The sequence below is a fragment of the Buteo buteo genome, chromosome 3, assembly GCF_964188355.1.
Source record: "Buteo buteo chromosome 3, bButBut1.hap1.1, whole genome shotgun sequence".
Classification (NCBI taxonomy): Eukaryota; Metazoa; Chordata; class Aves; order Accipitriformes; family Accipitridae; genus Buteo; species Buteo buteo.
This window is the reverse complement of record NC_134173.1, coordinates 41014034-41039638: the sequence shown is the minus strand read 5'-3', so window position 1 is coordinate 41039638 and position 25605 is coordinate 41014034. Positions and strand designations below refer to the sequence as shown.

Below are 25605 nucleotides of genomic sequence, written 5' to 3'. Positions count from 1 at the left end.
TGTGACTGAAGGACTACATCCTGCAGAAAGGACCCACGCTGGAGCAGTTCATGAAGAACTGCAGCCCGTGGGAAGGACTCACGTTGGAGAAGTTGATGGAGGACTGTCTCCTGTAGGAGGGACCCCATGCTGGAGCATGTGAGGAGTCCTCCACCTGAGGAGGAAGGAGTGGCAGAGACAACATGTGATGAACTGACCCTGACCTCCATTCCCCGTCTCCCTGTGCTGCTACTGGGAGGAGGAGGTAGAGAAAACCGGCAGTGGAGTTGAGCCGGGAAAGAGGAAGGAGTGGGAGAAGGTGTTTTTAAGATTTGGGCTTACTTCCTTGTTTTTTATTTGATTGGTAGTAAATTAAATTGATTTTGGTTTTTTTCCCCAAGTTGAGTCTGGTTTTTTCCTGTGACCATAACTGGTGAGTGATCCCTCCCTGTCCCTGTCTTGACCCACGAGCCTTTCTTTATATTTTCTCCTCCTCATCCCACCAGGGCAGGGGGAGGAGTGAGCGAGCAGCTTCGTGGTGCTTTGTTGCCGGGAGCATGCAAATAAGCACGAAGAGACACGTGGAATAGGAGGAACCACCTTTTTGGGTGGTCACCCTCAGTTGGATTGGATTAAAGCATATTGGAAACCTGTAGCTCTAAGCAAGATCCTTTCTATAATCTGGTTAGGTGACTACATATTTGGTAAGCAACCAAATTGCTTGTATGTTAATGCACCTTTCTGCAACTTGTGCCATCAGTTCTGAGTGTGAAACTGATATATGGGGGTAGTGGGAGGAGGTATCAAAAAAGGCTGGAACAAGGTATTTGAAAGGTATGCCCTGCTTGATTGAAATAAATTTACATGGCTAGCCTCTTCTAACTGTATTTAAAGGTGTAAATAAAAAGTCTATTTCCATTCTTTGATTTTTGTCCAAGTATGAGAAGTTTCTTTAGGGGGTGAAGAAAAAGTTTGGATACTGCTGGGAGTTTGCTATAGGTTTAATAAAGGATGGAGACCCATATAATATTGAGGGGAAGCAGAGGTATTTACTGCTGCAGAAAATGAGCTTTTCAGCTACATGTTGGAATGTAAATGCTACTAATAATGACTACAATTCAGTTATCCTTGGCAATGTGTGACCTATATGTGTGTGTCACCCCTCCTCTTCTTCCCAAGTAGTCAGTGAAGCAACTTCATAGTAGTCTCAACTTGGTTTAGCAAGTAGAAAGATTATTACAGAAAATCTAGTTATAAAACCCCATTGGATTGAATGATTCTTAATTAATTTTAAGCAGAATGAGGCCATTAGAGTAGATTTGCTAGTGATTCTCTGTTTGAAAATGTCACACCTAATGAGCTGAAGGAGCATGTAGTAAGGTTGGCTGAGTGGAGACAGGTTGTGCATTCAAGTTTCTGAATTTACACCAGAGTTGCATATTCCCGAATGATATTACATTGTGAGCAGGGGTGGGGAGAAGCTGTAGCTCTGTATGAATGACTGTATAAAAACAAGAATAAATGAGAAGGTTGCTTCACAGATAAAACACCCAATAAGGACTATCAGACATACTGTCTTTTGAATTGCAGATATAAAAGAGAAACACTTCAATGGGATTTGCTGCAAACCTTTAACATATCAGAAAATATGGCATGGGAAGTAGCAACACATAATGTTCCTTATTTATATTAGCGCTCTCTTCAGAAGGATTAGTGTCATCTAAAATTGAAGCACCTCACCTGTACAAAGTTTGGATTCATGGCTTTTGTTTTTTTACTTTGTGTGTATATACACATAAGTATTTCTCTACACACTTCAAAGGTTACTACTCCATGCTTTTCTAAGCTAATGAGATATGACTTAGTTGATGAGAGGGTTTGGGGATTTTGTAGAGCACAACAAGGAGGATCTGCACAGAATTCCATCAGGAGTTGTCAGACTCAAAATATAACTGCTGTTTGTTTGGAACGCTGCTTCTTAAATAGTATGATTAATGTGTGCTTCCTTATTTACTCCTTCAGTACCTGTAAACACAAAGTTGCAGCAGCATAATACATTGGAATGGAAAGTAAGTGGAAGTGTTCAAATATACTCTTAAGGTTGTTTTGTTTGTCTGTACAAGAATTATTTGCTGTTATATAAATGCTGCGTGAAGACCACAGCAGTGACTTTCTTAAATCTGCGTGGAGCTTTGGTCTTTTCCATCCATGTGCCACAGCTGTGTGAGCTGTAGTCTTGCAGGTAGAGGAAACTAAGTAGAATGAAAGGTTAATTGACCCCAGTAAATAACAGCAGTCATAAGTAAGAACAGATGTGTAAATAGACTATTAGTGTGGCTCTATACTAAAGTCTGGGCTCAGGAATTTTGAGGGGAAATAAACACGGTATTTTACAATGGGGAGAATGTACACAGGTGAAATACACACTTTGATACTGTATGTGCTTGCACTTGCATCTGTTTTTCTTCCAATCCTATTTCTCTTTAGGTTAGCTTCCTGAATTAAAACAAAGAATAAAACCTGCACCCCTAAAGGCTCAATGCTGCTATCAGCCTCTTCTTGGACTCTCACAAATAGGATTTTTTGTCTATCTTCGAGTCACTCTGTTCAGGAGGATTTGAGGGAAGGGAGGAAAGATTGCTGCATGCTAGACGGTATCATGGTGTATGGGCTTTGTGTGGCAAGGTTTTTGGTAGCGGGGGGGGTTACAGAGGTGGCTTCTGTGAGAAGCTGCTGGAAGTTTCCCCTGTGTCTGACAGAGCCAATACCAGCCAGCTCCAAGATGGACCCACCACCGGCCAAGGCCGAGCCAATCAGCGATAGTGGTAGCGCCTCTGTGATAACATATTTAAGAAGGAAAAAAAGTTGCTGGGACAGACAGAAACAGCAGCCAGAGAGAGGAGTGAGAACATGTAAGAGCAACAACCCTGCAGACCCCAAGGTCAGTGAAGAAGGAGGGGAAGGAGATGCTCAAGGTGCCGGAGCAGAGATTCCCCTGCAGCCCGTGGGGAAGACCACGGTGAGGCAGGCTGTCCCCCTGCAGCCCATGGAGGTCCACGGTGGAGCAGATATCCACCTGCAGCCCGTGGAGGACCCCACGCCAGAGCAGGTGGGTGCCCAAAGGAGGCTCTGACTCCGTGGGAAGCCCGTGCTTTAGCAGGCTCCTGGCAGGACCTGCGGATCTGTGGAGAGAGGAGCCCACGCTGGAGCAGGTTTTCTGGCAGGACTTGTGACCCCATGGGGGACCCATGCTGGAGCAGTGTGCTCCTGAAGGACTGCAGCCCATGGAAGGGACCCATGCTGGAGCAGTTCGTGAAGAACTGCAGCCCGTGGAGGGACCCATGTTGGAGAAGTTCATGGAGGACTGTCTTCCATGGGAGGGACCCCACGCTGGAGGAGGGGAAGAGTGTGATGAGTCCTGCACCTGAGGAGGATGAAGCGACAGAGATAATGTGTGATGAACTGACTGTAAACCCCGTTGCCCTGTCCCCCTGTGTCGCTGCGGGGGGGGGTAGGTAGAGAAACCGGGAATGAAGTTATGTGTGGGAAGAAGGGAGGGGTGGAGGGAAGGTGTTCTGAGATTTGGTTTTATTTCTCATTACCCTACTCTGGTTGATTGGTAATAAATTGAGTTAATTTTCCCCAAGTTGAGTCTGTTTTGCCCATGACGGTAATTGGTGAGTGATCTCTCCCTGTCCTTATCTCGACCTACGAGCCCTTTGTTGTATTTTCTCTCTACTGTCCAGCTGAAGAGGAGGGAGTGACAGAACGGCTTCGGTGGGCACCTGGCATTTAGCCAGTGTCAACCCACCACACATGGAGAAAGCTGTTTATAGGATTTACAGGAAGACACAGTGCTATGATATGCATCTTGGGAATTCCATTGAAGGAATAATTTCAGCTTTCATAGTGAGTGGTTTCTTCTGCAGGCTACCTAAAATACTGATCATTTCAGTACTACCTTCCTATAATGAATTTGCGTACACTATTACAAGTTTTAGGCAAGTCAACCTGATTTGATAATCTAGGGGAATAACAGTATTGTACTAAACTGTTTAATTATTCTATGGTAATTTGCAATCCCAGTGAGGCTTTTTATAAAGCTTTCTTTTTTTGTGTTTGCTATTTACATACACTGATACAGATTAACATTGAAGATAGATGTATTAAAAGTTACTGAAAGTTAATTATACTGCTGCAGTTAAAAAAGAAGTGGGAGAGGGAAATACTGTAATCTGAGTTTGCTAGTTATTGTTCTCCATACATGTTCAGCACTAGAAAATATATTGAAACTGGAGTAGTTCAGAGTTTAGAAGTAGGGAGGCAGAGGCTCCATGAGAGCAAGAAGAGTGGTCAGCTGGAAGCGTGGAGAAAATTTCTATGCAGTGTTGTGTGCTTGACACTCTTTGTCTCTCAGCAAATCCTCAGCTTTGTGGAAGACCTGTAAGGGGTTTAGATGTTAGGAACATCTCTGGATTATCATTGGAGTGAATGTAATGGACCTGAGTTGAAAATGGCTGTGTTTCTCCAGTTCTATTGTTTGTACTCCTTAGACCTAATTATTTTAGTTTTTATCTGAAGTCCGTTATTAGATTTCAGGCGTTAATACTTCCTTACTTTAGCTGAATAGGCAAGAGACTTTTTCTTTTTTGACACTACTTGAAACTAACGGATAGCAGATATCAAGAAAAGAAACAAGTTTTGGATATTTATTTAGAAATATATTCTAATAACCCCTTTTGGGGTGAAACTTACTCAGCATGATCTGCTTGGAATTTTATCTCATTGAGGGAGAGATTGTTTTGGGGATGTTTTTTAGTCCCATCACGTTTATATGGCTTTACTACTGTGAGTTCAAACTTCGTAAATTTTTTTTTAATTAAACTATCACCATATATGTAATAATCTTATTACACAGTTGGGAATATACTTAATTAAAGTTTTCTTCAAATAAATACTGAATTTCTAGTTTTATATTACTTACAGTACAGCTAACTTTATCTTACAGTTTTAAATTGACAAGTACCTTTAGATTGCTAGGTCTTTGAGGGTTTCCATATACCTTGACAGGGAGAAGGACTGTTTCAGTGTAGTTAATGGTGAAAAATTTGGGATTTTTTAATCCCTTGGTTGCCACAATATTTTGTACGATATTGGAGACAGTCACTAGAATACTTGGATGCAAGGAAGCAAGCCAAGTCAATTCAAGCAAAGCCTTTAATGTTCTAATAGGATTTAACTTTTTTTTTTAAAATATACATATCAATATAATTTAAATTCTTCTTCACTGCATGTTCCTTGGATCTCATCCACCTGCTTTGACTTGAAATAATTGAATTCAAGTTGCTTCCTCCTCACAGTAGTCTTCTATGGTGTAAGTAATGTGAGCTCCAAACATTGACATGTTTCCTTAGAGCATTTCAGCCTGCACTGCTTTGGCTGTTTCTGCCTTCTGATTACCCAGGATGGTTACAATTCTTTAAAATGCCACTGCTTACTGTCCCAAATTCATTATATATTTAATACCCTTTTTTTTGTTGTTGTAATATCATTATGATTTTTAGTAATCTGCATATATTTTTGGCATTAAGAAGAGTTGGAAAATCCAATTATTTTCAATACTAAGTAGAAGAGTAGCTTCTTCTGCCTCTCCCCCAGTGAGCAGAGGAACAGTATACATTTTGGATGTAATTTTTATAAGTGGTTTTTTTTTTTTTCCCCCCAGGGAAAATCAGGATGTTTTCTGTTCCAATAGATTTAATTTCAGTTAGGTAAATAAACTTTAATTCTGATGTTTACACTGAATATTAATTTTTAGATGTGCAGATCCTTGTAGAATTGAGACTTGTGTGTGTGCTTCTCTCACAGGCAGTGGCAGTTGTTTGGAATACAGTATCGTGGAAACATAATACGCTTTTGTTTTTGAATACAATTCTGATGCAAGAATGGAAAAATATACTGTGAGATACGTGTTAAATGCTTTTAAGTGTATGGGTTTCTCCTAGCATCATACTTTGTAATGAACTTGTATTTTTCCATTTTATGGTAAATAGTTTGCCCTTTCCCAATAGCAAGTTCCGAAAGAATTCTTTTCCCTGTAGTCTAACGTACAACTTGATGTTGAGCTGAAAGCGTAGAACTTAGCTCTGTGTACCATTCCTGAAGGTAACCATTTCGTTATCTCTTACCTGGTGAGAATGTTATCCTTGACTTCTGACAAAGTATAACTGTAGAATATTTATATGTTACATGATATTCATATTTAGGTAAGCAGATGGAAATGCTACCTAAAGATAACCTAGAGGAGTCTATTTCAGATGTAGGGGATATTGGCATAGGATCCAAAGGAATAATCAAGTCATAAACAAATTTCAAAAGGGAATTAGAGATACCCTTCAGTGTAGTTAGGGTTTAAATCATTCTTTGAATCAGATTAGCGGGGTAAACACTGAATTAGTTCTAAGTTGCAGTTTGATCAGCATTATAGACCAGTTAAGACAGTATTGCCCACAGCACCTGCTTGACCTACTTGGCCCATTTTGACCTTGCTGATTAGGTGTTATCCGCTATCATTACAGAGAGATTTGTTAACTTTATAAGTTACAAATGAGATTAGCTGGTTATAAGGTGTTAAAGGGGGGAAAAGAAAACTGGAACCTAGTTTGCTTTTTTCATACTAGAAACCATGAGCAGTCTGAAGAGGGTAAGGAAGAATGTTCAAATGACATGCTGAAATAGTGAATTAAAGTTGGAGAGGTGAGAATGGAATTACGGATGCCTGTTGTGGTGGTTTTCCTCCAGCCAGCAGCTAAGACTCACACAGCCACTCACTGGCTCGTATCGAGGAGAGAATTGGAAGGGTAAAAGTGCGAAAACTTTGGGTTGAGGTAAAGACAAATTAATAAGAAAAAAAAAAGCGGGGGGGGAGGGACAACAAAGAAAAACAAAACCGAGAAAAATGAGTGATGCGAAAAAAAGCAATAGGTCACCACCAGGTGACCGATGCCCAGCCAGTCCCCAGGCAACAGCAGGCAAACTTCGATCCCCCCAAGTTTTTATTGCTGAGCACAACATCATATGGTATGGGATATGCCTTTGGTCAGTTGGGGTTGGCTGTCCTGGCTGTGTCCCCTCCCAGCTTCTTGTCCACTCCCAGCCTGCTCACTGTCCAGGCAGTGTGAGAAGCAGAAAAGGCTTTGATGCTGTGTGAGCACTGTTCAGCAATAGCGAAAACATCCCTGTGTTATCAACGCTGTTTTCAGCACAAATCTAAAACACAGCTACCATGAAGAAAATTAACTCTATCCCGGCCAAAACCAGTATACCTGTATAACAAAGGTCTTAGACCTTTTCAGAGACTTCTTTGAAATGATGATGGTCTGTACAAGTGCAGATGAAATGGAAAATTATGTTGAAACTAGTGTACATGACTCATTTTGCCTGCTTTGTGAAGCGGTTGATGCATACCATTGTAAAACTGCAAAATAATGCATGTCTTTGATCAGCTGTATCTTCTCTGTGCAAAAGCCACATATATTTCCATCAATTCTGTAATAGAGTTCTATAAAGAGGTCTTCTGGAGCTGTGTGTGAATGTGAGAGTTCAGGAGGGATTTATTTTGTTATTTCTGCTGCACTTTATTTAAGAATACTAAATATACCCCAATTAATTCCATTTTAGGACACATCATCCTTGCAGTGCTGTAGAATAATCTGATCTATTTTCCGTAGTAGTTCTGTGTTTACATCACAGGTAATACAGAGGAAGACTCTGGAAGCTGTAGTCCTTTTCTACAGTCCTCTTCCCCTGTTACAGCATCTTACAACCTCTCTTACTCTTCCTTCACAAAATGAATGGTGATGGTGAGATAATAAACTTTTCCAGCTCTTGGATCCTCTCCTTTGTGTTTTTGGTTGTGTGTTTTGGAGAGAGGGAGAGCAAAACAAGGAAGCAGCCTATGTTTTCAAGCTTGAATTCATTTTCCTTTTCTAGCTAATCTTTAGTTTTACAGGGATTACTGTTTCCTCTTTAAAAGAATGTATCAGTCAGTGTTCTGGTTCATCTGTCTTTAACAGATTATTTATTTAGCATGAAAATTGTTAGTTACCTTTATTGTAATCTCTTTTTCTGCTGATAATACTTCTTGAATTTTTGTATGCTTACTACTGGATGTGGTTGTTACATGACCATGAAATTGTACTGTGATTAACTTGTGTTTTGGCGTGGAGAGCAGAGGGAGCAATCAGACAGTGAAGGAAATTAGGCTTTCTCTGTTCTCAAGGGGAAAAGTAAAGTTTAAGTCTGCTGTCTACTTCATTCATAGTAATAGTATCATATCATGTGCTTATCTGCCATTTAAAATATTTTAGTCTTCTAAAATAATTGATGTTGGCCACTATAAGAACCTTTCCTTTTATTTAACAAAGGTTATAAAATCTGTACTTGCACATTAATGGGCTGATGCAGTGCTGCTCAAAATGGTAGGAACATTTAATTAGATTGACACTTGCATAAGCTTTTTCCTTGTAATTGTAGTATACTTCCTTCAATTAGAAAAATTTATATTTTCTGATATGAATTGTGACCTGTTCTGAAGACAATCTCTTGTAGTATTTTAAGAAAGAACAGTGATAATTTGTTAAAATATCAGCAGCGCAATGAGGGCTCTAGGCAGCTCTGGTTGGATTTTTGTATTATTTTGGTAACCTTTGCAAGTACTGTTTTAGTTTACAAAGCAGAGAATGGTTTCAGAGATAATCTGACGTAACATCAAGATGACAGCTAGCTGGGTTTGATACATTCTTTTAGTTCAGGAATAAAATGAGTTAGTGCAAAGCAGAACCGCTGTTTCTGGTCTTTCTTTTCCTGAATGTTATTTTATGTTTGTCTGTTTGCCAGGGACTGTCTTTGTTCATGCAGTGCTTTCAGCTCAAGAAATTTGCTTAAGCGTACAGTTTAACCACTGTTTTGGAACCTGTAAAGTTGACTAGTGTCGTGGTTTAACCCCAGCCAGCAGCTAAGCACCACACAGTAAGCACTGTAGCAGCTACTAGGAAGACAATTAACTCTATCCCAGCTGAAACCAGGACAACTAGACTGTCTGAACACTCACCTACTGTCACATCTGCTTTAGGCAGTGCTGGAAGAATATTTGTGCTTAGGACATATGCTGTCTTTTACTGGAAAAATACTGTTGTTCTTGGGGAGATGGGGAGAGTGGGGAGCTGAGAACTGGCTTGCTTGTACTTCCTTAAGCAATTTTCACACTAATTCAATACTCACAACTGTTTCTATTCTGAACAATGAACAAGTTCCACTATAATTTGCACCTTCCCTAGGGAGGAGTAGTTAGCCTCAGGGGCATAGTGTTCCAGTGACATGGAGGAGGCTGAGAACGGCAACCAGAATTGGACGTGAAGTGGAGCTTTGCATTCTGTTTTATTTATAGCAGTAGTCTGAAATAATTCTTTTTCTAGAGTTGTTTGTTGGTTTGGTGTTTTTTTCCCCTAGCCGAAGTACAAAATAACTTGTAAATGCACAAATCTTTGTGTTGTCAATAGAGTAGTTGACTCTTGCACCTAAGTGATCTCAAGTAAAACTGTTAAATAAGCTGAAACAAACACATTAGTTTACTAAAATCTGATAAAATTGTAAACTGAAATTTGTGTTATAAGTTGACATTGATTGCTTTATCTTGAATTGGAATATCATCTTTCTTTATATTAAATACCATAAAATGGGTTATAATCTTGAATTACAATTTAAATATAAAACAGTAGAAATGTTTGTTAACATGGCTTAAGTTAATTTTATAACTAAGTGGTTTCTACAATTTGTATGTTAATCATTTTAAACAAGAACTTAATATATTAAAAAAGAGGATTTAAAGTAGTTTTAGTCACTCAAACTAATTCAAGTTCAGTAAGACATGACTTCTACTTCCATGTTGGGTGTCTGCCCCCCACCTTTTTAACGACACTACTTTTAACATCTTGTGTCATTTTGCAGGCAAAATTTGTTAATTGCCGTTATTAATGGGATTGCTATCTGAGCAGAGCATTAGGATTACCTTACTTTCTGTAGTCTACTGTGTTTCATTCTGTGTTCAGAATAGTTGTGTACTGGGTGAGAATCTGCTCAGTTTTGTTGCTTTAGTTGGAAACCTTGAACTTGGAAGCCATTTGGCAGTTGTATCTGTTGGTTGATAATGTTGTTTGTTGGATAGACTTCAGAGCATCTCGGAGAGGAGAGTTCCTGGATGTGAATGCTAAGGTGGGAGGTAAAATAATGAAAGGTGTGAAGATGGTGGAAGGGAGGAAGAGAGTTTCTTCTTCTGTTGGTCAGGTATTTGTCTTCAAGCGAGTAAATGTGTCAAGTGTCATAACCTGGTAGGAAGGCATATTTTGCTGAAACATTGCTAACTATAAGACTTGCTGTTGTTGTTGTTATTGTTACTTATTGAGGAATATTGACTATCTGGTATACGGAATTATTTTCATGTTTTGTCTAGTCCTGGGTAACACAGATTTGAACCACTTCTGGGCTAGCTGTTTCTTGGATGAACCGCTGACCTGCTAACCTCTGGGTTTTACTGGAGGTAAACAGGAGCATCAGTCATATCAGAAATAAGAGATTTTAGGTTGACGTGCACTTCTTATGTTCACTCTTCTTGATGTTGAGCAAGTCAATTAGTAAACATATTTGATACCACTGATTTGTGATAAAATACCAAACTTAGGAACCTGTGTTATGTAAATGAATCAGTATGATTCTGTGAAATGGTAAATGAAGGATAGGAAACAGATGAAGTGTGCTTTTGCTGTATGGGAGCTTAGTGCTTGGTTAGAAATACTAAATTCTTTTTTTTGTCACAATCAATCCTTGCCACTAGTTTAAAGCTTATACACAAAAATCAAAGTAAAGCGTTGGTTTTAGTTGACAGTGGTTTTGCATGTTTGAGCAGGACTTGACGTTAGAATGGATTTCCTGAGATGATTTCTTAAAACATACAAATATATATATTCATACTTGATCCTGTACATTTTATTTCAAGAATGTATTCTGACAACACTGGAAATCTTTAGTCTTTATGGAATTTCCTATGATTTAAGTGTGCTAAATAACTAGAGAATACAGAGAAAAGTACTCTTGAGATTGAAGATGTTTCATAAAATTAGTTTCAGTAATTAAAAATTACTTTTAAAATGTATTGTAAAAAATTACTTAGAATGTCTTGTCAACAGCATTAAACTATTAGTCCTTCTGTTTTAATATATTTTAAAGTAGTATGAAATAGAGGCACTACAGACTTTTTCTTCCTCCCCTCTAGTCATTACTGTGGTGACTAACACTGTTTAAAACCAGATATAATTATTAGTCATCAAGGTTTCATGTAAGAATCAGCAATGGTGGTTTCTTTATTGGTTTTCTGTATAATCCACATTTAATAAGCAGTATGTCCTTTATTGATAGATGTGTTTTCCTCATTATTTCTATATCCATGAGCTGTGAAAAGAGCTTGCCAATGGCTTGGCAGAAACATTCTTGGGATGTGGTGTTTAGCTGGCATGACGGGATGCAAATTTAAGTTTTGAATATAGATTTGTAAAGTAATTTTGATAGTTTGCAAACACTGCAGGTGAAGAGTAGAAGCTCTTATGAAACTGCTTATAAACATGTATTTTCTGTTTTAAACTAATCCTGATTTCAAATATTTGTCTAATAGTTTTGCTTTCCAAACACTCTCAGTTATTTAATTTTATATTTGTGGTTATGAAACCATTTCCATAACTATGCCTTTGTTTCATTTTACAGAGGAAATAAAGGCTGAAACAGAAAAGCAAAGGTATGTGATAGTTCATCATATTGAGTGATAGTGCTTTTAACTGTATACTTAAAATGTATACCATGCTTATTCTGTATTGGGAGTACGGTCTCTCTCTGAAAAGCATTTTCAATATATTTTGTAAGGGTGGTGGTATCTGGAAATGTGCTTCTGTGACTGGCTGCTAATGGTACAAGGGACAGGGCCTGGGAGTAGAGACAGAAGATAGCTTGGAGGGAGCAGGCTGATATTGTCTGGCCAGGGAAGGTGGGAATGGGGATCAAGGTTAGAAAAGGTCTTTGTGGGTCGCACAGAAAGAAAGTATCGGTGGCGGGGCCTGGGCTTAAAAGGCTCTTGAAGTGGGTTCAGAGGAGTGGGAAGAGCCTGGCATGCAAATAAAAGACTTGAACTGTGAGTGAGTAAGGGGAAAAGGTTGGGGTGAGGAAGCGGGAACAGGTAGAAAAAAACTAGTGTAATTTGAAAAGATAGCATCTGGAAAGGACCTTGTTAGGGAATAGGTGTAGATTTCTAGAGGCAGTCCCTCTACAAGTGAAGGTAGAAGCCAAGATTGACGTTCAGCACTCTTCCACTATCAACAAATACATTTTTAAGTATTGGTAAACTGTGGAATCTATTATTAGTATTTAATGACATGTTCCACAGGATCTTCTTCCTCATTCAGTGTATGTTGCTAACCACGAGTCGAGGATTTGTGATGAAGACTGTTTATACCACTTGTTCAAGGAATCGGATCAGTAGGTGAAACTGATGATGAAAGTGTTCTTAGGGCTTAAGCAGATGAGTGCTGCTTGGGGACTTGCGTTCTGCCCTGTAATTGAATTTCTGGTTTAGGCAAATCATTTAAACCACAGCTGTCAAAATTGGCTGCTAATGATTTCTCCTTTGTCTCCTGCGTATTTGAGCTGAAATCTACAAGTTTTGGTTTGGAAAATGTAAACACTTCTAGCTGGAAAGGAAGCCAGTGGAAACTTTGTTTCAGAAGATGTGAAGGAATTTAGTATCAAATATGCTGAAGAATTTAGTCTCGCAGTTTATCAAATTGGGCACGTAAAAGTTAGTGAATGCATCTGACTCGAGTCACTGTGCTTCAGTTTCCACCAGCAAAATAAATTGAATACCATCAACTCATAATAAAGTTGTAAAAATAACTTTAATATTTGTGTAGTGTTCAGAAGATGTTGCACCAAGCACTACAGGACAGTCTCAGACAGAAAGTAGTAATGTGGTTTTATAATAGGTTTTACGTAGAGTAGTATAAATAAAGCAGAAGTCCACATTGTGAATCATGATTAAAAGTGCTTAACATTAAATATTCTGTGAGAGATATTTGTTCTGGGCACTGAATAAGGAAAAGTAGTATCGGATCCTGTAGTTAAATACCATGCTAAAACTAATGAGAGCACTGCATTATAATGATTTATACAAGTATGGTTCAGCCATTTCTGAACTTTGGGTGCTTAAATTCTGTCCTATTAATATCTGAAGTTGTGATTTTGGGGGGGTATAATATGTATGTCTTACCTGCCTACATACATTTTCTAAATAGATTTTGATTTCTTCATGGCTATCTTTATTTTGACAGTAGCCTTGCTGCTATGAAGGCATTGCTGGACTTGGAAACTGTGAATAGATTTCCCTATTCTTACTGTAGAGTCAGATTTTTTAGATGCAGTAGAAAATACTGGGGGTTTTTCTAGGCCTTAGAATAGAGAAACTCCTTAGTGTCTCAAATTATTTTCAGCTTATTTCTGTAATTGAGATTTGAATACCCTAACAGGGGATTTCTGATGATAATTCTTTAAATTTTTCCAGTTCCTGTTCAAGGAAACTGATCTCACAGTTAACCTGGAGTGCATTGAAAAACAGATCATTTCCACCTCCCAGAAATTCTACATGGAAAATGGCTTCTTCTGTTTTGTTGTTTGTTTGTTTTTTAAACAGAACTGGTGTTTGGTAGTGGGGCGGAGGGGAATGGAATAGAAAAGGACAGGCCAATTTATGTAACCATTACACAGCAAATGCTGTCAAAATAATTTTTAAAAGTCATTGTTTGATACATACCATAGCCTGTTTCTATGGCTGATATGTAATATTTCATAATTCTCATGCTTGGTAGATCCCTTGGTGGAAGAAAGTTTTGTTGGGGACAGCTTCTGGTTTGACAGTCTGCTAGAAAAAAACCAGCTGAAGTGGTTTCTTTGCTGACTTTAAGAAGAAAAGACCTTTTGGTTTTCTCTTCTCCCCTCTCCCTGCTATCCCCTTCCCTTCCTTAATCAGCAAGGTGATGGGCTTATTGAGTTATCTTTCCAGAGACAAATGGAGCAGCATCATCCATACTTATTATTTTGGGTGGTTTTTAATAGCTTTCAATTAAGAGAAGCTTCAGGCTTCTGCAGTAGCTTGCTGTGGCATGGTTTCTTCATTTTCAGGATGACATCATGGCCTGCTCCTTGTTTCTGAAAAATTCTGGTTTTATTTTTGAAGTGCTCTTTTAACCTAATATTAATGGTTTCAGTAGACATAATCACTAGAAGAAGAACAGTCTTATAAGACATGAGCAAGAGATACCACCCTTCCATTCCTCAGAGAAAAGCTTTTACAGGAATTTCAGAGAGTTTTAAGAACGTAGAAGAATCATGTATTTCCTCTGCAACTTACCTGATTTGGGTTTCATCCAAAAGAGCTGTTTCCAGCAAAACAGCATTGGGCAGTAAATAAAGTTATGCATCCAACAGAAAAACAGATGTCTGTTCTTCTTCAGGAAAAAAAATATGTAGGTAAAAATACCTAAACCTTCAAAAGAGAAGTTATTTAGTAGAAAGTAGCATCTTAACACTAATTATTCATTATTAAGACTTAGAATTTAGGTGCCCTTTACAAGCAGCCTAAACAAGGAGGACTATTTGAATGTGGTACCAAACATCTTCTCAAGGGCAATCCAGCTTGTTCCTTGAAAAGCTGAAATTAATAATTTATCATATTGGTTAGTGTAAGGCTCTCTCCATGATGCATGGGACTGCGTTCATTCTATGAGTTTATAATAAACTCTTAGCGGTTCATTCTTCTACTTCAGCAATATGAAAACTGTGTATTTTCTACCATCTGCATTCCTTAAAGCATCTGATTTAATTTGTGACAAATGCACAGGACCTGGATTTGAAATCAGTTGTTCTGTGAAGATCTATTTGAATAACTGCAAGAATTTTGTAATCCTTCACTACACAATATGCAGTTATGCTCTTTTTTTTTTTTTATAGCACTTAACAAGTCTGTCTAAGACAGTGTAGTTTACCCTTTATGTAAAGATACCTATGTGTGCACAGAAAAAGGTCAGGAATGCTTTATATAATGGTGATGAGCTATTCTGTGAAATGAAAAATCCTAACGTCTTGCTTTGAGTCAAAGGCAAACTGCATTGATGCACACAAATCAGTGAAAAATTACCCATTCTTAATTGTCCTTTTTAGCTAAGTATTAATGAGCATGCCCTTTCTAAAGGTGCTGTAAGCAATAAGACTTCAACCACTAATAATTTTCTCAAATTTTGTAGTTAGTCATTTCAGATATATTGCCCAAGTGAGATGCAATGGTAACCACTGAACTCTTAAATTCTGTGGTGTCATCTGAAGCACAGACAGAGCAAAGTTTGGGGTTTTTTTTCATTGGTGGTTAGCTGTTTGGTTTGTTTTTTTCCCCTGGGTGTGTCCAGGATTGAAGTTTGGATGTGATTTATTTCCAAAATAGATGTACTTTCTCTGAAGTACTGAACGAAACTCATATCATAATACAGTAGTTGAGTAGTTCTTAACTTTTGGGGTCATTAAAATATTTGCTAAGTTGTATTTTTATCTGTTCCGGTAGTAACAGACTAGACTTCTCTCAGAGTTATCATTTAATGTGGAAATGATACCGAATAGATTTCCCTTCTTCCTCTCTGCCCTCACAAACCAAGTAAGGGGAGTCTTTTCCTATTTTCAGAGGAAACAAGTCTTTATGCCTTCAAACCAGCAGGGACCACTGAATATCCACTTAGTGTGCAAATGGGTCAATTTGCCTGATCCATAAAGGAGACAGATGAAGTATAAAAGCTGTTAAGAATATTTATACAACCATATTACTGTTGTGTTAACTTCACAGAAGTTACTCTATGTTACCCTGTTAATTTTCTTAATATTTTATTTCATTCATAAACATTGTGGTGGTGAGAACTATTTGTGTGATCACTTACAGCATTCTAATACAATCGTTCTGTTTAGTCCCCCTCATGGAGAAGCAAAGCCTGGTTCAAGCACTCTTCCACCTGTGAAATCAAAGACAAGCTTCATTGAAGCGGACAAATACTTCCTACCGTTTGAATTGGCATGCCAGTCGAAGTGCCCTAGGATTGTCAGTACATCTCTAGATTGTTTACAGGTCTGTATGAAGATGAGCTTTTAACTGTCAGCTATAAAATTCTGTTGGTTTGGAGGGGAAGTACAGTTGTATGTAACAAATAATGTCATTGTTTTTCTATTATTTTACTTTATTGCACACACAACCAAATTGAATATATTTCTCAATATATTCACAAAAGGTGAATGTATGTCTTATGTATTATGTAGTGCATGTATGTGTTTATGTATATATGTATTACTGCAGTTACACATTTGGATCAGTTTTATTACCTTAGTATAAAACTACCTATTTTTGTGTGTATATGTATGTGTTGAACTAACACAGCAGGTATAGCATTATTAAATTGATTTTACACTATTTATAATTGCAGTAAAATTTATTCAATTTGAGATGTCTTAGTCTCTCAAAACTCAGAGGTTCCTGTAATGTTTTCAGAACAAATTCTACAGCATTGGAATTAGGCATTCACTTCTCCTGAGTAGCCCAACAGTGAACTCAATTAATATATTTATATTCACACGCACATGCATGTCTGGCATGCTGTTGCACTACGATGCCTTGCTACTCTGTGTATTTTTAAGTAGGTGGGCCATGGAGATTTACAAATACTCTCATGCCTGAAGTGTTCAGAAGAGGATTTTGTTAATTTTGTAATAAATTCCATTTCAAAGTATTGAAGACCTAGGGAGAGAAAGGGATAATACAACACTAGCTAGTAGCTTAAATAGAAAGCCTTTGCAGCTGGTTTATCTGGTATTAAAAACATCTGTGTGCTGACTACATATGAAGACTTGTGTGATGTGAGTTAGTTTTTAGAATCCTGTTTGTTTTAGAACATTGTTAACTGATGAACAAAAGCTTTAATGTTAAGCTTGCTGACAAACCTTGTATTGTAGTTGCTGAGTGAAAATTGAATAAATCTGGAGGACATTTAAAAAAAATCCTTGATGTTTTATGAGACTTGGGGTAAAATGTACTGTTTTAATTATTCTGTGCAAGTTAGAGCTATCAAGTGAATTTATTTATTATAATGAAAAGCTGACTTATTTTTTAAGCTCTTATTTATGTGGGTTTTTTTCTTCTCTCCAGAAACTTATAGCATATGGGCACTTGACAGGGAATGCTCCAGACAGTACAGCTCCAGGCAAAAAATTAATTGATAGAATTATTGAGACAATATGTGGCTGTTTTCAAGGCCCTCAAACAGACGAAGGGGTTCAACTACAAATAATAAAGGTAATATGATTAATACTTCCAGTATTTATAGTGGTGACAGCAGGAAGACAATGTGGCCTCAGATTTCAAAAGCAGAAGCATTTAATTTGTAAATGTAATGGTAACTTAAAATATTTTTTTCTTGATCCTGGTTGTTTGAGATGGAAACTCCCTATCTTACGCTCCTTTCCCTACTCTCTCCCATTGCATTTTGGGTGAATTCATGGTCGTGACCTGAAGTCTTGTGCACAGACCACTGGGTGAAATTTCATTCACAGCAGACCTGTGGAGCTCTCTAATTGTGAGGAATTACTATCAAATAATCCTGAACTCCCAGTGGGGGAGATGGTAATTAAGCAGCAGATTTTGAAATCCATTTTGGAATTGTTCTATGAAATGCAATTAGACCTGGCAGTCAGGCGTTACCATGGTAGCTTTGTGCTGCTGTGTCATAGACTTTTGCTTGAAGGAGGTCTAGGTTTTCTCTCCATAGCTTGTATAAATGTTACATGTGGAGTTTTTACAAATAAGTGTTTCTGGGGAACCTTAGCTGTTTTCTGATTGCACCCATTAATTATGGGTATTTATTAGGAAAATTACTATGCTAACTAATACAAGTTAGCCACCTACTGGAAATAGCATACCCTACTCCTGTAACAGTAGTCTCAATGTTTGTGATGATGAGCAGTAGTGAAGAATACAATTAATTATGAGGAATGGAGTGTTTGTTACCTTGTATTCTTGTCTATATGTATCCTGAGGTGTTGACATTTCTTGCAGATTGTATTTACTTGTTTTACTGCAAAAAATGTAGCTTGTTCTCCTACTCCTTTTCATAGCTCAAATCTTCCTTTTTCTTGACACTCTACTTCTCCAGCAGATAGTGGTTACATATGTTGGTTTATACTGCTGTTGTCTAGATTTGCTGCATTGTTTTCCCCAAGCATTTAAGACATTTTTCATCTTACAAAGGGAGGTTTTTGTTGATTTAAACTTTCAGTGGCTGAAACCATTGTATCTCCCTCTCACTGTAATACCTTCTCTCTAGATGCTTTCTTATTCCAGTCCGCCCTGCCTGAAGGGGGTTATCTGTGAGCTTATATTCCTTCTGTCCAAGAAAATAGGAAATTATTCAACAATTGTAAAATGCATTAAGTGTGTAAATTCATTTAGTGCCCTAACTTTTTGACTGTTTAGACTTAGCTGATTGCCATGTTGGAATGTCTGGGACAGTGGCTTTGACTCCATGTTTGTCCAGTACACTGGACAGTATAAAAAGCATCACAATTAGAAGCAATCTTAGCAATGACCAGAAGTTTTTACTTCCTTTGGGGGAATAATGAAACTGCTAAGTTAGTTGTATTCTCTTCGGCTTCATAATTCTTCAGTTCTGGGCTGAGTGTGGACCCCGCTTCTCCAGTATGATTTGAAGGCTGGATCATGTGTCTTTGCAGACTCTTCTGTGGTCCTGGTGATTAGTATGTTGTCTGAAGAATTTTAATTCCATCAGGGAAATAGAAGGCAGGGGACCTGGGTCTCCTGCTTTCTGTGCTGGCACTCCCGGGCTATTTTTCACAACATGAGCAGTGTTCCTGCAGGGCAAGTGCATCACCAACACCATGGCAAAGTCTGAGAACCTTGATCATTCAGGCACCTTCCTCCCTGGAGGGTTATCTCGGTTCTGCATGCTGAATGGAAGGCCCTTACATAGCATGTTGCCCTCAGTCTAAGATCTGGGAGCCGGCATAGGGTAAGAGTTCGTACGTGGTGCTGGTTGCTAGTTAGAGATGGCTTTCCAGTTGTGGAGTCATATTAAGCGGGTTCCCAACAAATGGAACCACTTGGGTGTTCTGAAAATATCTTTTTGCTGACTACCAAGGAAATAATCTTACTGAGACTGAGGAGTGTAATTTGTCTCTAGGTATTCAAGCTTAGAGGTGTGTCTGGTGGTAGTTCTGACGGCGGCCAGTTTAACTTTTCTGCCCCTATTTTTGCTTGCATGTTCTCATCTCTGTAATCCCCTCGTTCTTTATCTGCAGACTCTGATGAACCAGACTGGGAAATTGGCCTTTTCCTTCCTTCCTCTTGTAGGTTAGTTTGATTTGGTGTAATTTTGCTGGGAAGCCATGCAAATTCTTCTTCAGTTGTTATGGTGGGGATTGCTGGGGCAGAAAAAAGCAAGTAATTAGGCTACTGCTGTCAGTGAAAATTGTTTGTTCAAATTATGTTTGAAACGGCCTCCCTTGATTGAACCTTTTTGCCTTGAGGCTTGCTCTGCTAGGGCTACTATGGCATTTGTGTGTGTGTGTGTGTGTGTGTGTGTGTGCAAACTTACTGCTGACACCTGCAGAGGTTTTAGCTGAAGTTCTGTTTACGTTTCTGTCTGGCCTTTTTGTTCCTGAAGAACTACAATTATGACAAAAATGGTATTAAATTTTTTTTTAAATCTATAAAGAAAGAATAGGGATGAGAAAGAAGAATGGGACATGAGAGGAACTGGTTTTCCTCATCTGTGTTTTTTTTCCTTGGTCTGCTGTGTAGTAAATATTTGTTATTATCTAGATACTTTTACAGCTTAACTTGCTTGTGTTTGGCAAAGAAAAATTTTTGTGTGTGCTTGATAGCTGTAGTTTGGAAAGTTGAATGTTATCTTAGTGACCGCTTTCTGAGTCTTCATGTGTAATGACTGTTCATAAGGTCAACTCCTGTATATGTCTTTTTACAACAAGTCACGCTGTCAGTATTACCAGTGTCTGTGGAGGAAGAAAAGTTGAATCAAACATTGCTTGCACAAGTTGCCTTTTGAAACTAACTAAAAATAGAGGACAACTCATTGTTGGATTACAGAATGGGAAGACTGTAAAAGCTAACTAATTTTGAGGCATAAGAAGAATGGTGATAGGTTTGACAGAATTTTAACAGAATTTGTGTTAAAACGGATTCCAAATTGGGAAGACCCTTAGAAAAAACTTCTTCCATTCCATATCCAGTTTTGTTTCAGTAGTGTGGAATGCTATCTTAAGTAACTTAATAATCTACAGTATCATGCAGTAGTGTGGTTAGTTTTTTCTATAAAAAGATTGTAGAAAGTGTAATTCCTCCTGCTGAGATTAAAAGGAGCTGTGGATTATGGAAAGATTTGAGAATCAAAATAATGATGCAGGAGGTTTTATTTCTGAATCTTTGTATTTTGAGGCTTTCATCTTAAGTTAATGGCTAGGACTGGTTACTTAACCTGAAAATGCTGCCCTGTCAGTTAGCAATTTTATTTTTTAGAGAAGGATTATGTTTTCAGAGTTGGACATGAAATACTTGTGTGTTGCAAAATATGTATCCATTTAATTCCATATTGGATTCTAGTTCATTTTGAACACCTAACTTTCCAGTGATAAAACTAAATAAAACTTTATATTCTTTTATAATTTATAATCTTTATATTATCTTCTACAGGAGAAGCTGGAACTTAGTTCTATTCTTCCTGCAATCTCCACAGTCATAATCCTTCAGTGTGTTTCAGGGCTGGTAACTGACCGCATACTTGTGAATATGGATTATTTTTTCTTGAAATTGATTTTAAATAGAAAAAAATGCTAGTTTTAATCAAATACTGAGTGTTAATTAATGATCCATTATTACTGAAATCTGATGTAGAATCTAGGATATGACACGATTTAAATCACTGTCTTGATGTGAAAGCATGCTGGAAGTAAACACTGTATTTTTTTCTATTTTTTCATACCCTTACAGTGTATTTCCGTAGGTCTTCAAAGCTGGTAAACTAAGTTAGGTAGATGTAGGTCTTTTAAAGCTGTAGTAAATGTATGACAGAAATGACTGAATAATTTGGAAATGGTAAAAAGCAGGAGATAATCTTACCACTTGCTCACAAAGAAAACATCACTTGGAGAACTGTATTACTGCATTCTGTATGATTTTTTTAGTGTCATTCATTGAAAAATTATTTATCTGTGAAGGTTATTTGATGTATTTCTTGCTTTGTGGTTTAAGGACTAAAGTCTCTTGCACTTTTCCAAAAGTCAGTCCATAGTAACATGTTATTTCGTGATAAGTTAATGTTCGGACTTCAAGTTGACTTTTAAAAAAAAATTATTATTAAAAATAACCCTATAGCCTTTCTCAAAGAAAACAGAATTATGTGGTTCCATACACTAGAGAGAGGGGTTAGGGCCACTGCATTTTATGTGCTGTCTCAAGTACTCCAGAGTTCCCGGGTAACTGAATTATGAGTATTTTACCCCAAGTAAGCCTGTGCTGATTAGATGATGGCTGTACTGTGTCATAAATCTTCCAAAGGTAAGGTCATCAGAGTTTGCTGAGAGGAAGAAAAGAATGACCCTAAATTGAAAACTAGGCTATGTAGCAAGTCTCTATGTAGGTGCATCTGCCTCTTGTGTGTTCCTAAATTGTTCTCCTGGTTGTGGTTACTTTCTTTCACCGTAACCATTCTGTTCTTGCAGAATATTCAGTGTGAGAGGAATGAAGAGTTTACAGGTACAGCTGGATGTTTTTAGTAGAGAATTAATGTTAATTTAGTTTACTTTTTAAACTACATTTGCCTCACAAATCGTGATACTTCCTGTACTGTTCTAATACACTCGTTTTACATAATAGGAAATTCACTAAACAGGCAATCATGCTTCAGGGTAAAAGAAAAAATACTATGAGTGTCATACAAAGATATGATAATCTGTAACTCAAGAAATGATCCTGAAGATTATTCTCCTTTCCCAACCCCGTCTGATGGTTGTTTATAAAAATGAATAAGCTTTATTTATAGTAACTAGGTAGAGGCACAGAACAATAGGGTCTTTCTCAAATACAGAACAATAGGTGTGAAGGACTGGAAGGAAAGCTTAAGGAAACAATCTTACAGTTAGGATGATAGCCAGTAGTTTCAGGACAAGGAAAGCTTGATGGCTGTTGGTATTTTTGCAGGCTTTGTGACAAAGCTTTTGTGGAAGGACCTGAAATAGAATGAGGTAGTGCCAACAATGTTTTTCCTAAGGTTTCCTTAGGTGGCTAAAGAACAGCAAAGCGGAGGAGCATTGTAAAGTAGGCTTTTTTTTTTTTTTTAAATCATCTCTCCTGAGCTCACACTGAAGATACTGGATGAAGAGAGATGAGCTAGGTGTGACCAGAAGGAGTGGGAACTCAGCTGCAAAAAGCCTTGAGCAGCAAATCTGTACTGTGATAGAAAAGAGCAACCTAATGCTGTGATTCCATAGTCAGTAGATCCACTGCAGTAGCTTGCTGTTCTGACCTCTGCGGAGAAGCATTTTCCTGTCCAGGCTTTGCTCCCAGACATTGTCCTGCCTCATCCCTTGTCCTGGCATGCATTTAATACTCTGAATCAACTAAAATCACTTTTAAAACAAACAAACAAACAAAACCCCAAAAGTAAACACCAGAAAAGCACCTGGGGGGGGGGGGTGTTCTGTTTTGTTTTTAATTGTATTAATGGGTTGCCATTAAACAGGTGGCACAGGTGGCTTCATGCCCCAGACCTATTGCAAAATAAGCAGTAAGAGCATATTGCTGGGAGGAAGGCAGAGCGTTTGTTGTTCCACCTCTCAAGGACATGCATTGCTGCATAGCAGTTTGAGATTTTGTGTAATCTTTCTTAACTGGGGACTGTAGCTGAGGTGGTTGTCTTCTCATCTGTCTCCCCTCTCTTCCTCCTTGCATTGGACCTAGTAGCTGTTTGGCCACAGGGTAGGGTTGGGGGGTAATCTGATGAAAACCGATAAAGTGAGGAAGGGAACGATTAGTCTTCTAACATACGAGTTGACAAGGGTTTCAGAAGAGCAGGACTGCCACTCCTGATTGTAACCTGTGGTTTCTTAGGGTTAGCTGTCATGCCAGTTGTGGTAATGATGTTCTCTTTTATGATACAGAATGAGGTGATGTTGTTTACGGCATGCTGTCAAATTGAGCCCTAAATGGAAGCTGCCAAAAGGGAAGGATGTTGTCAGAAAGTAATTGTAAAATACTTCCTGTTTCATGTTCATTCTTGTATTTCTGCTAGATTGTGATAGTAGAGGAAAAGAAATGGCATTGAGACATGAACTAAGCATGACTAATAGCCTGAGGTTGGCTCTAAATTGGAAGGAATATGAAAGGTAATAGCAAAAGATCAAAGTTAAAAATGCTTATCAGTTTACAGACATGTATAGAGGTCATTAGGGTTCATTGTCTCTAGTGCCTGAGAAGGAAAGAAACCCAAAGAAGTGACTGTCAGGACCTCTGTAGCCAAGCTGAACTCTTTAATAGATATCTGCAAGGAGATGTCCTGCTGGAAAGACTGATTTCTCAGTCTGCATAGGAGATGTAGTTATTCAGTGAATTTGGATTAATCTGTTAAGGAGGTATGTCCCTCTGTGTGTGTAAATATTTCTTCCTCTAGACACTCCCTTATCAGGTGATGTGTAAAGAAGCAAGCTCTAGTAGTCATAATAAGCATACTGAAGAAACTTACAAAATTCAGGCTGTTAAGCCAATTAAAACAAAAGCATTGTCTCCTACTATTAAAAGTTGGACACCCCCCCCCCCATAAGACTTTACTGAATGGAGATGGAAGTTAAAATTGGACTTCCAAATATCAAATTGTTAATCACCTGAATTTAACAAGGAGACAGAAAGTGACACAAAGGAGTAACTTTATGAATGACATAGCTAGAAGAAAAGAGATGGAGACTTGATCCCCCTGCCCCCCTGCACCTTTTCGTTAGTGTCCTAAATGCTAGGCAGCAAGAGACCTTCTCTTCCAAGTGATAAATTGTAGGAGGTTCTTAAACTGATTTGTTGTAAGTGTGTGTGTGTGTGTGAGTGTTATCTTTTGGAAATGGGTGAAAGAAATCTTAACTAAATCTAAGTACTCGCTGTATTGGGCCCAAACAGTAGTGCTTTGGAAAAAATAGCTGTTTATGCCTGGGCTCTGCTTGTTTGGCTTGTTTTCAAGAGTTACTGATCTTATTTTTTTTAAACTAGCATAGACAAAGTTCTCCAAGGTTAATTCTGTTACAGAATTATTAGTGAAAGATTAAGGGAGCTTTCTGTTTTGGCCTTTCAGGACTTTATGATGCACAAAACTTGCAAAAGTAGGATACTAAAATACGTACAGGTGTGCAGCCTTTCCAGCAAGATCAGAGAGTGCAGAATCTAATCACTGGGAGTTACCTGCCTTCAGGGTGATCACATTCACTCCTGAAACATGTAGGAAAGAGTTAGAGAAGTCAGCAGAGCTGTAATTAACATGAGTAGCTTTGGGGGTGAATTTTGGAGTGTGAGAGTACTGTGGTGCAGGGGATGGAGATATGTTACCTGATCAGAAGAGATCTACAACTCTAATTAATGGGGTTCAGTGTGTTTTAACTTAGTATCTGCAAGTGTCACACCCCCCCAGGAATTCCTAGCAGTAAGGCAGAGGTGGAACAGTATAACACTTAATGAAAGATAAATGTGTAGGCCAGTGTAGGAGGTGTTTGTATTAAAAACAAAGGGGAGAGGGGAAGAGACAGGTGGTGAATGGCTTAAATATATAAATAGGTTTTGGGGACACACTCATTGATATAGGGAGCATAGAACAGAATCGTAGAATGGTTTGGGTTGGAAGGGACCTTTAAAGATCATCTAGTCCAAAACCCCCTGCAGTGAGCAGGGACATCTTCAACTAGATCAGGTTGCTCAGAGCCCTATCCAGCCTGACCCTGAATGTTTCCAGGGATGGGGCATTCACAGCCTCTCTGGGTAACCTGTTCCAGTGTTTCACCACCCTCATCATAAAAAATTTCTTCCTTATATCTAGTCTGAATCTACACTCTTTTAGTTTAAAACCATTGCCCCTTGTCCTATTGCAACAGGCCCTACTAAAAAGTGACCCCATCTTTCTTGTAAGCCCCCCTTCAAGTATTGAAAGGCCACAATAAGGTCTCCCTGGAGCCTTCTCTTCTCCAGGCTAAACAACCCCAACTCTCTTAGCCTGTCCTCATAGGAGAGTTGTTCCATCCCTCTGATCGTTTTTATGGCCCTGTTCTGGACCTGCTCCAACAGGTTCATGTCTGTCTTGTACTGAAGACTCCAAAGCTGGATGCAGTACTCCAGGTGGGGTCTCACCAGAGCAGAGTAGAGGGGCAGAATCACCTCCCTTGACC

At 38.4% G+C, this 25605-nt stretch overlaps 1 protein-coding gene across 2 annotated transcripts in view; it reads left to right on the top strand.

Moving 5' to 3' along the window:
* ARFGEF1 (ARF guanine nucleotide exchange factor 1) overlaps positions 1-25605 on the top strand; it is a 104342-nt gene that overhangs the window by 22546 nt on the left and 56191 nt on the right. For both annotated transcript variants that reach the window (XR_012649819.1, XM_075023394.1), the window contains exons 2-4: positions 11794-11824; positions 16081-16237; positions 17309-17455. Coding sequence is in view for 1 of the 2 variants with exons in the window: in XM_075023394.1 (XP_074879495.1) it covers positions 11794-11824; positions 16081-16237; positions 17309-17455 (335 nt within the window). In the remaining variant the exon portion in view is untranslated. The remainder of the gene's footprint in view (positions 1-11793; positions 11825-16080; positions 16238-17308; positions 17456-25605) is intronic.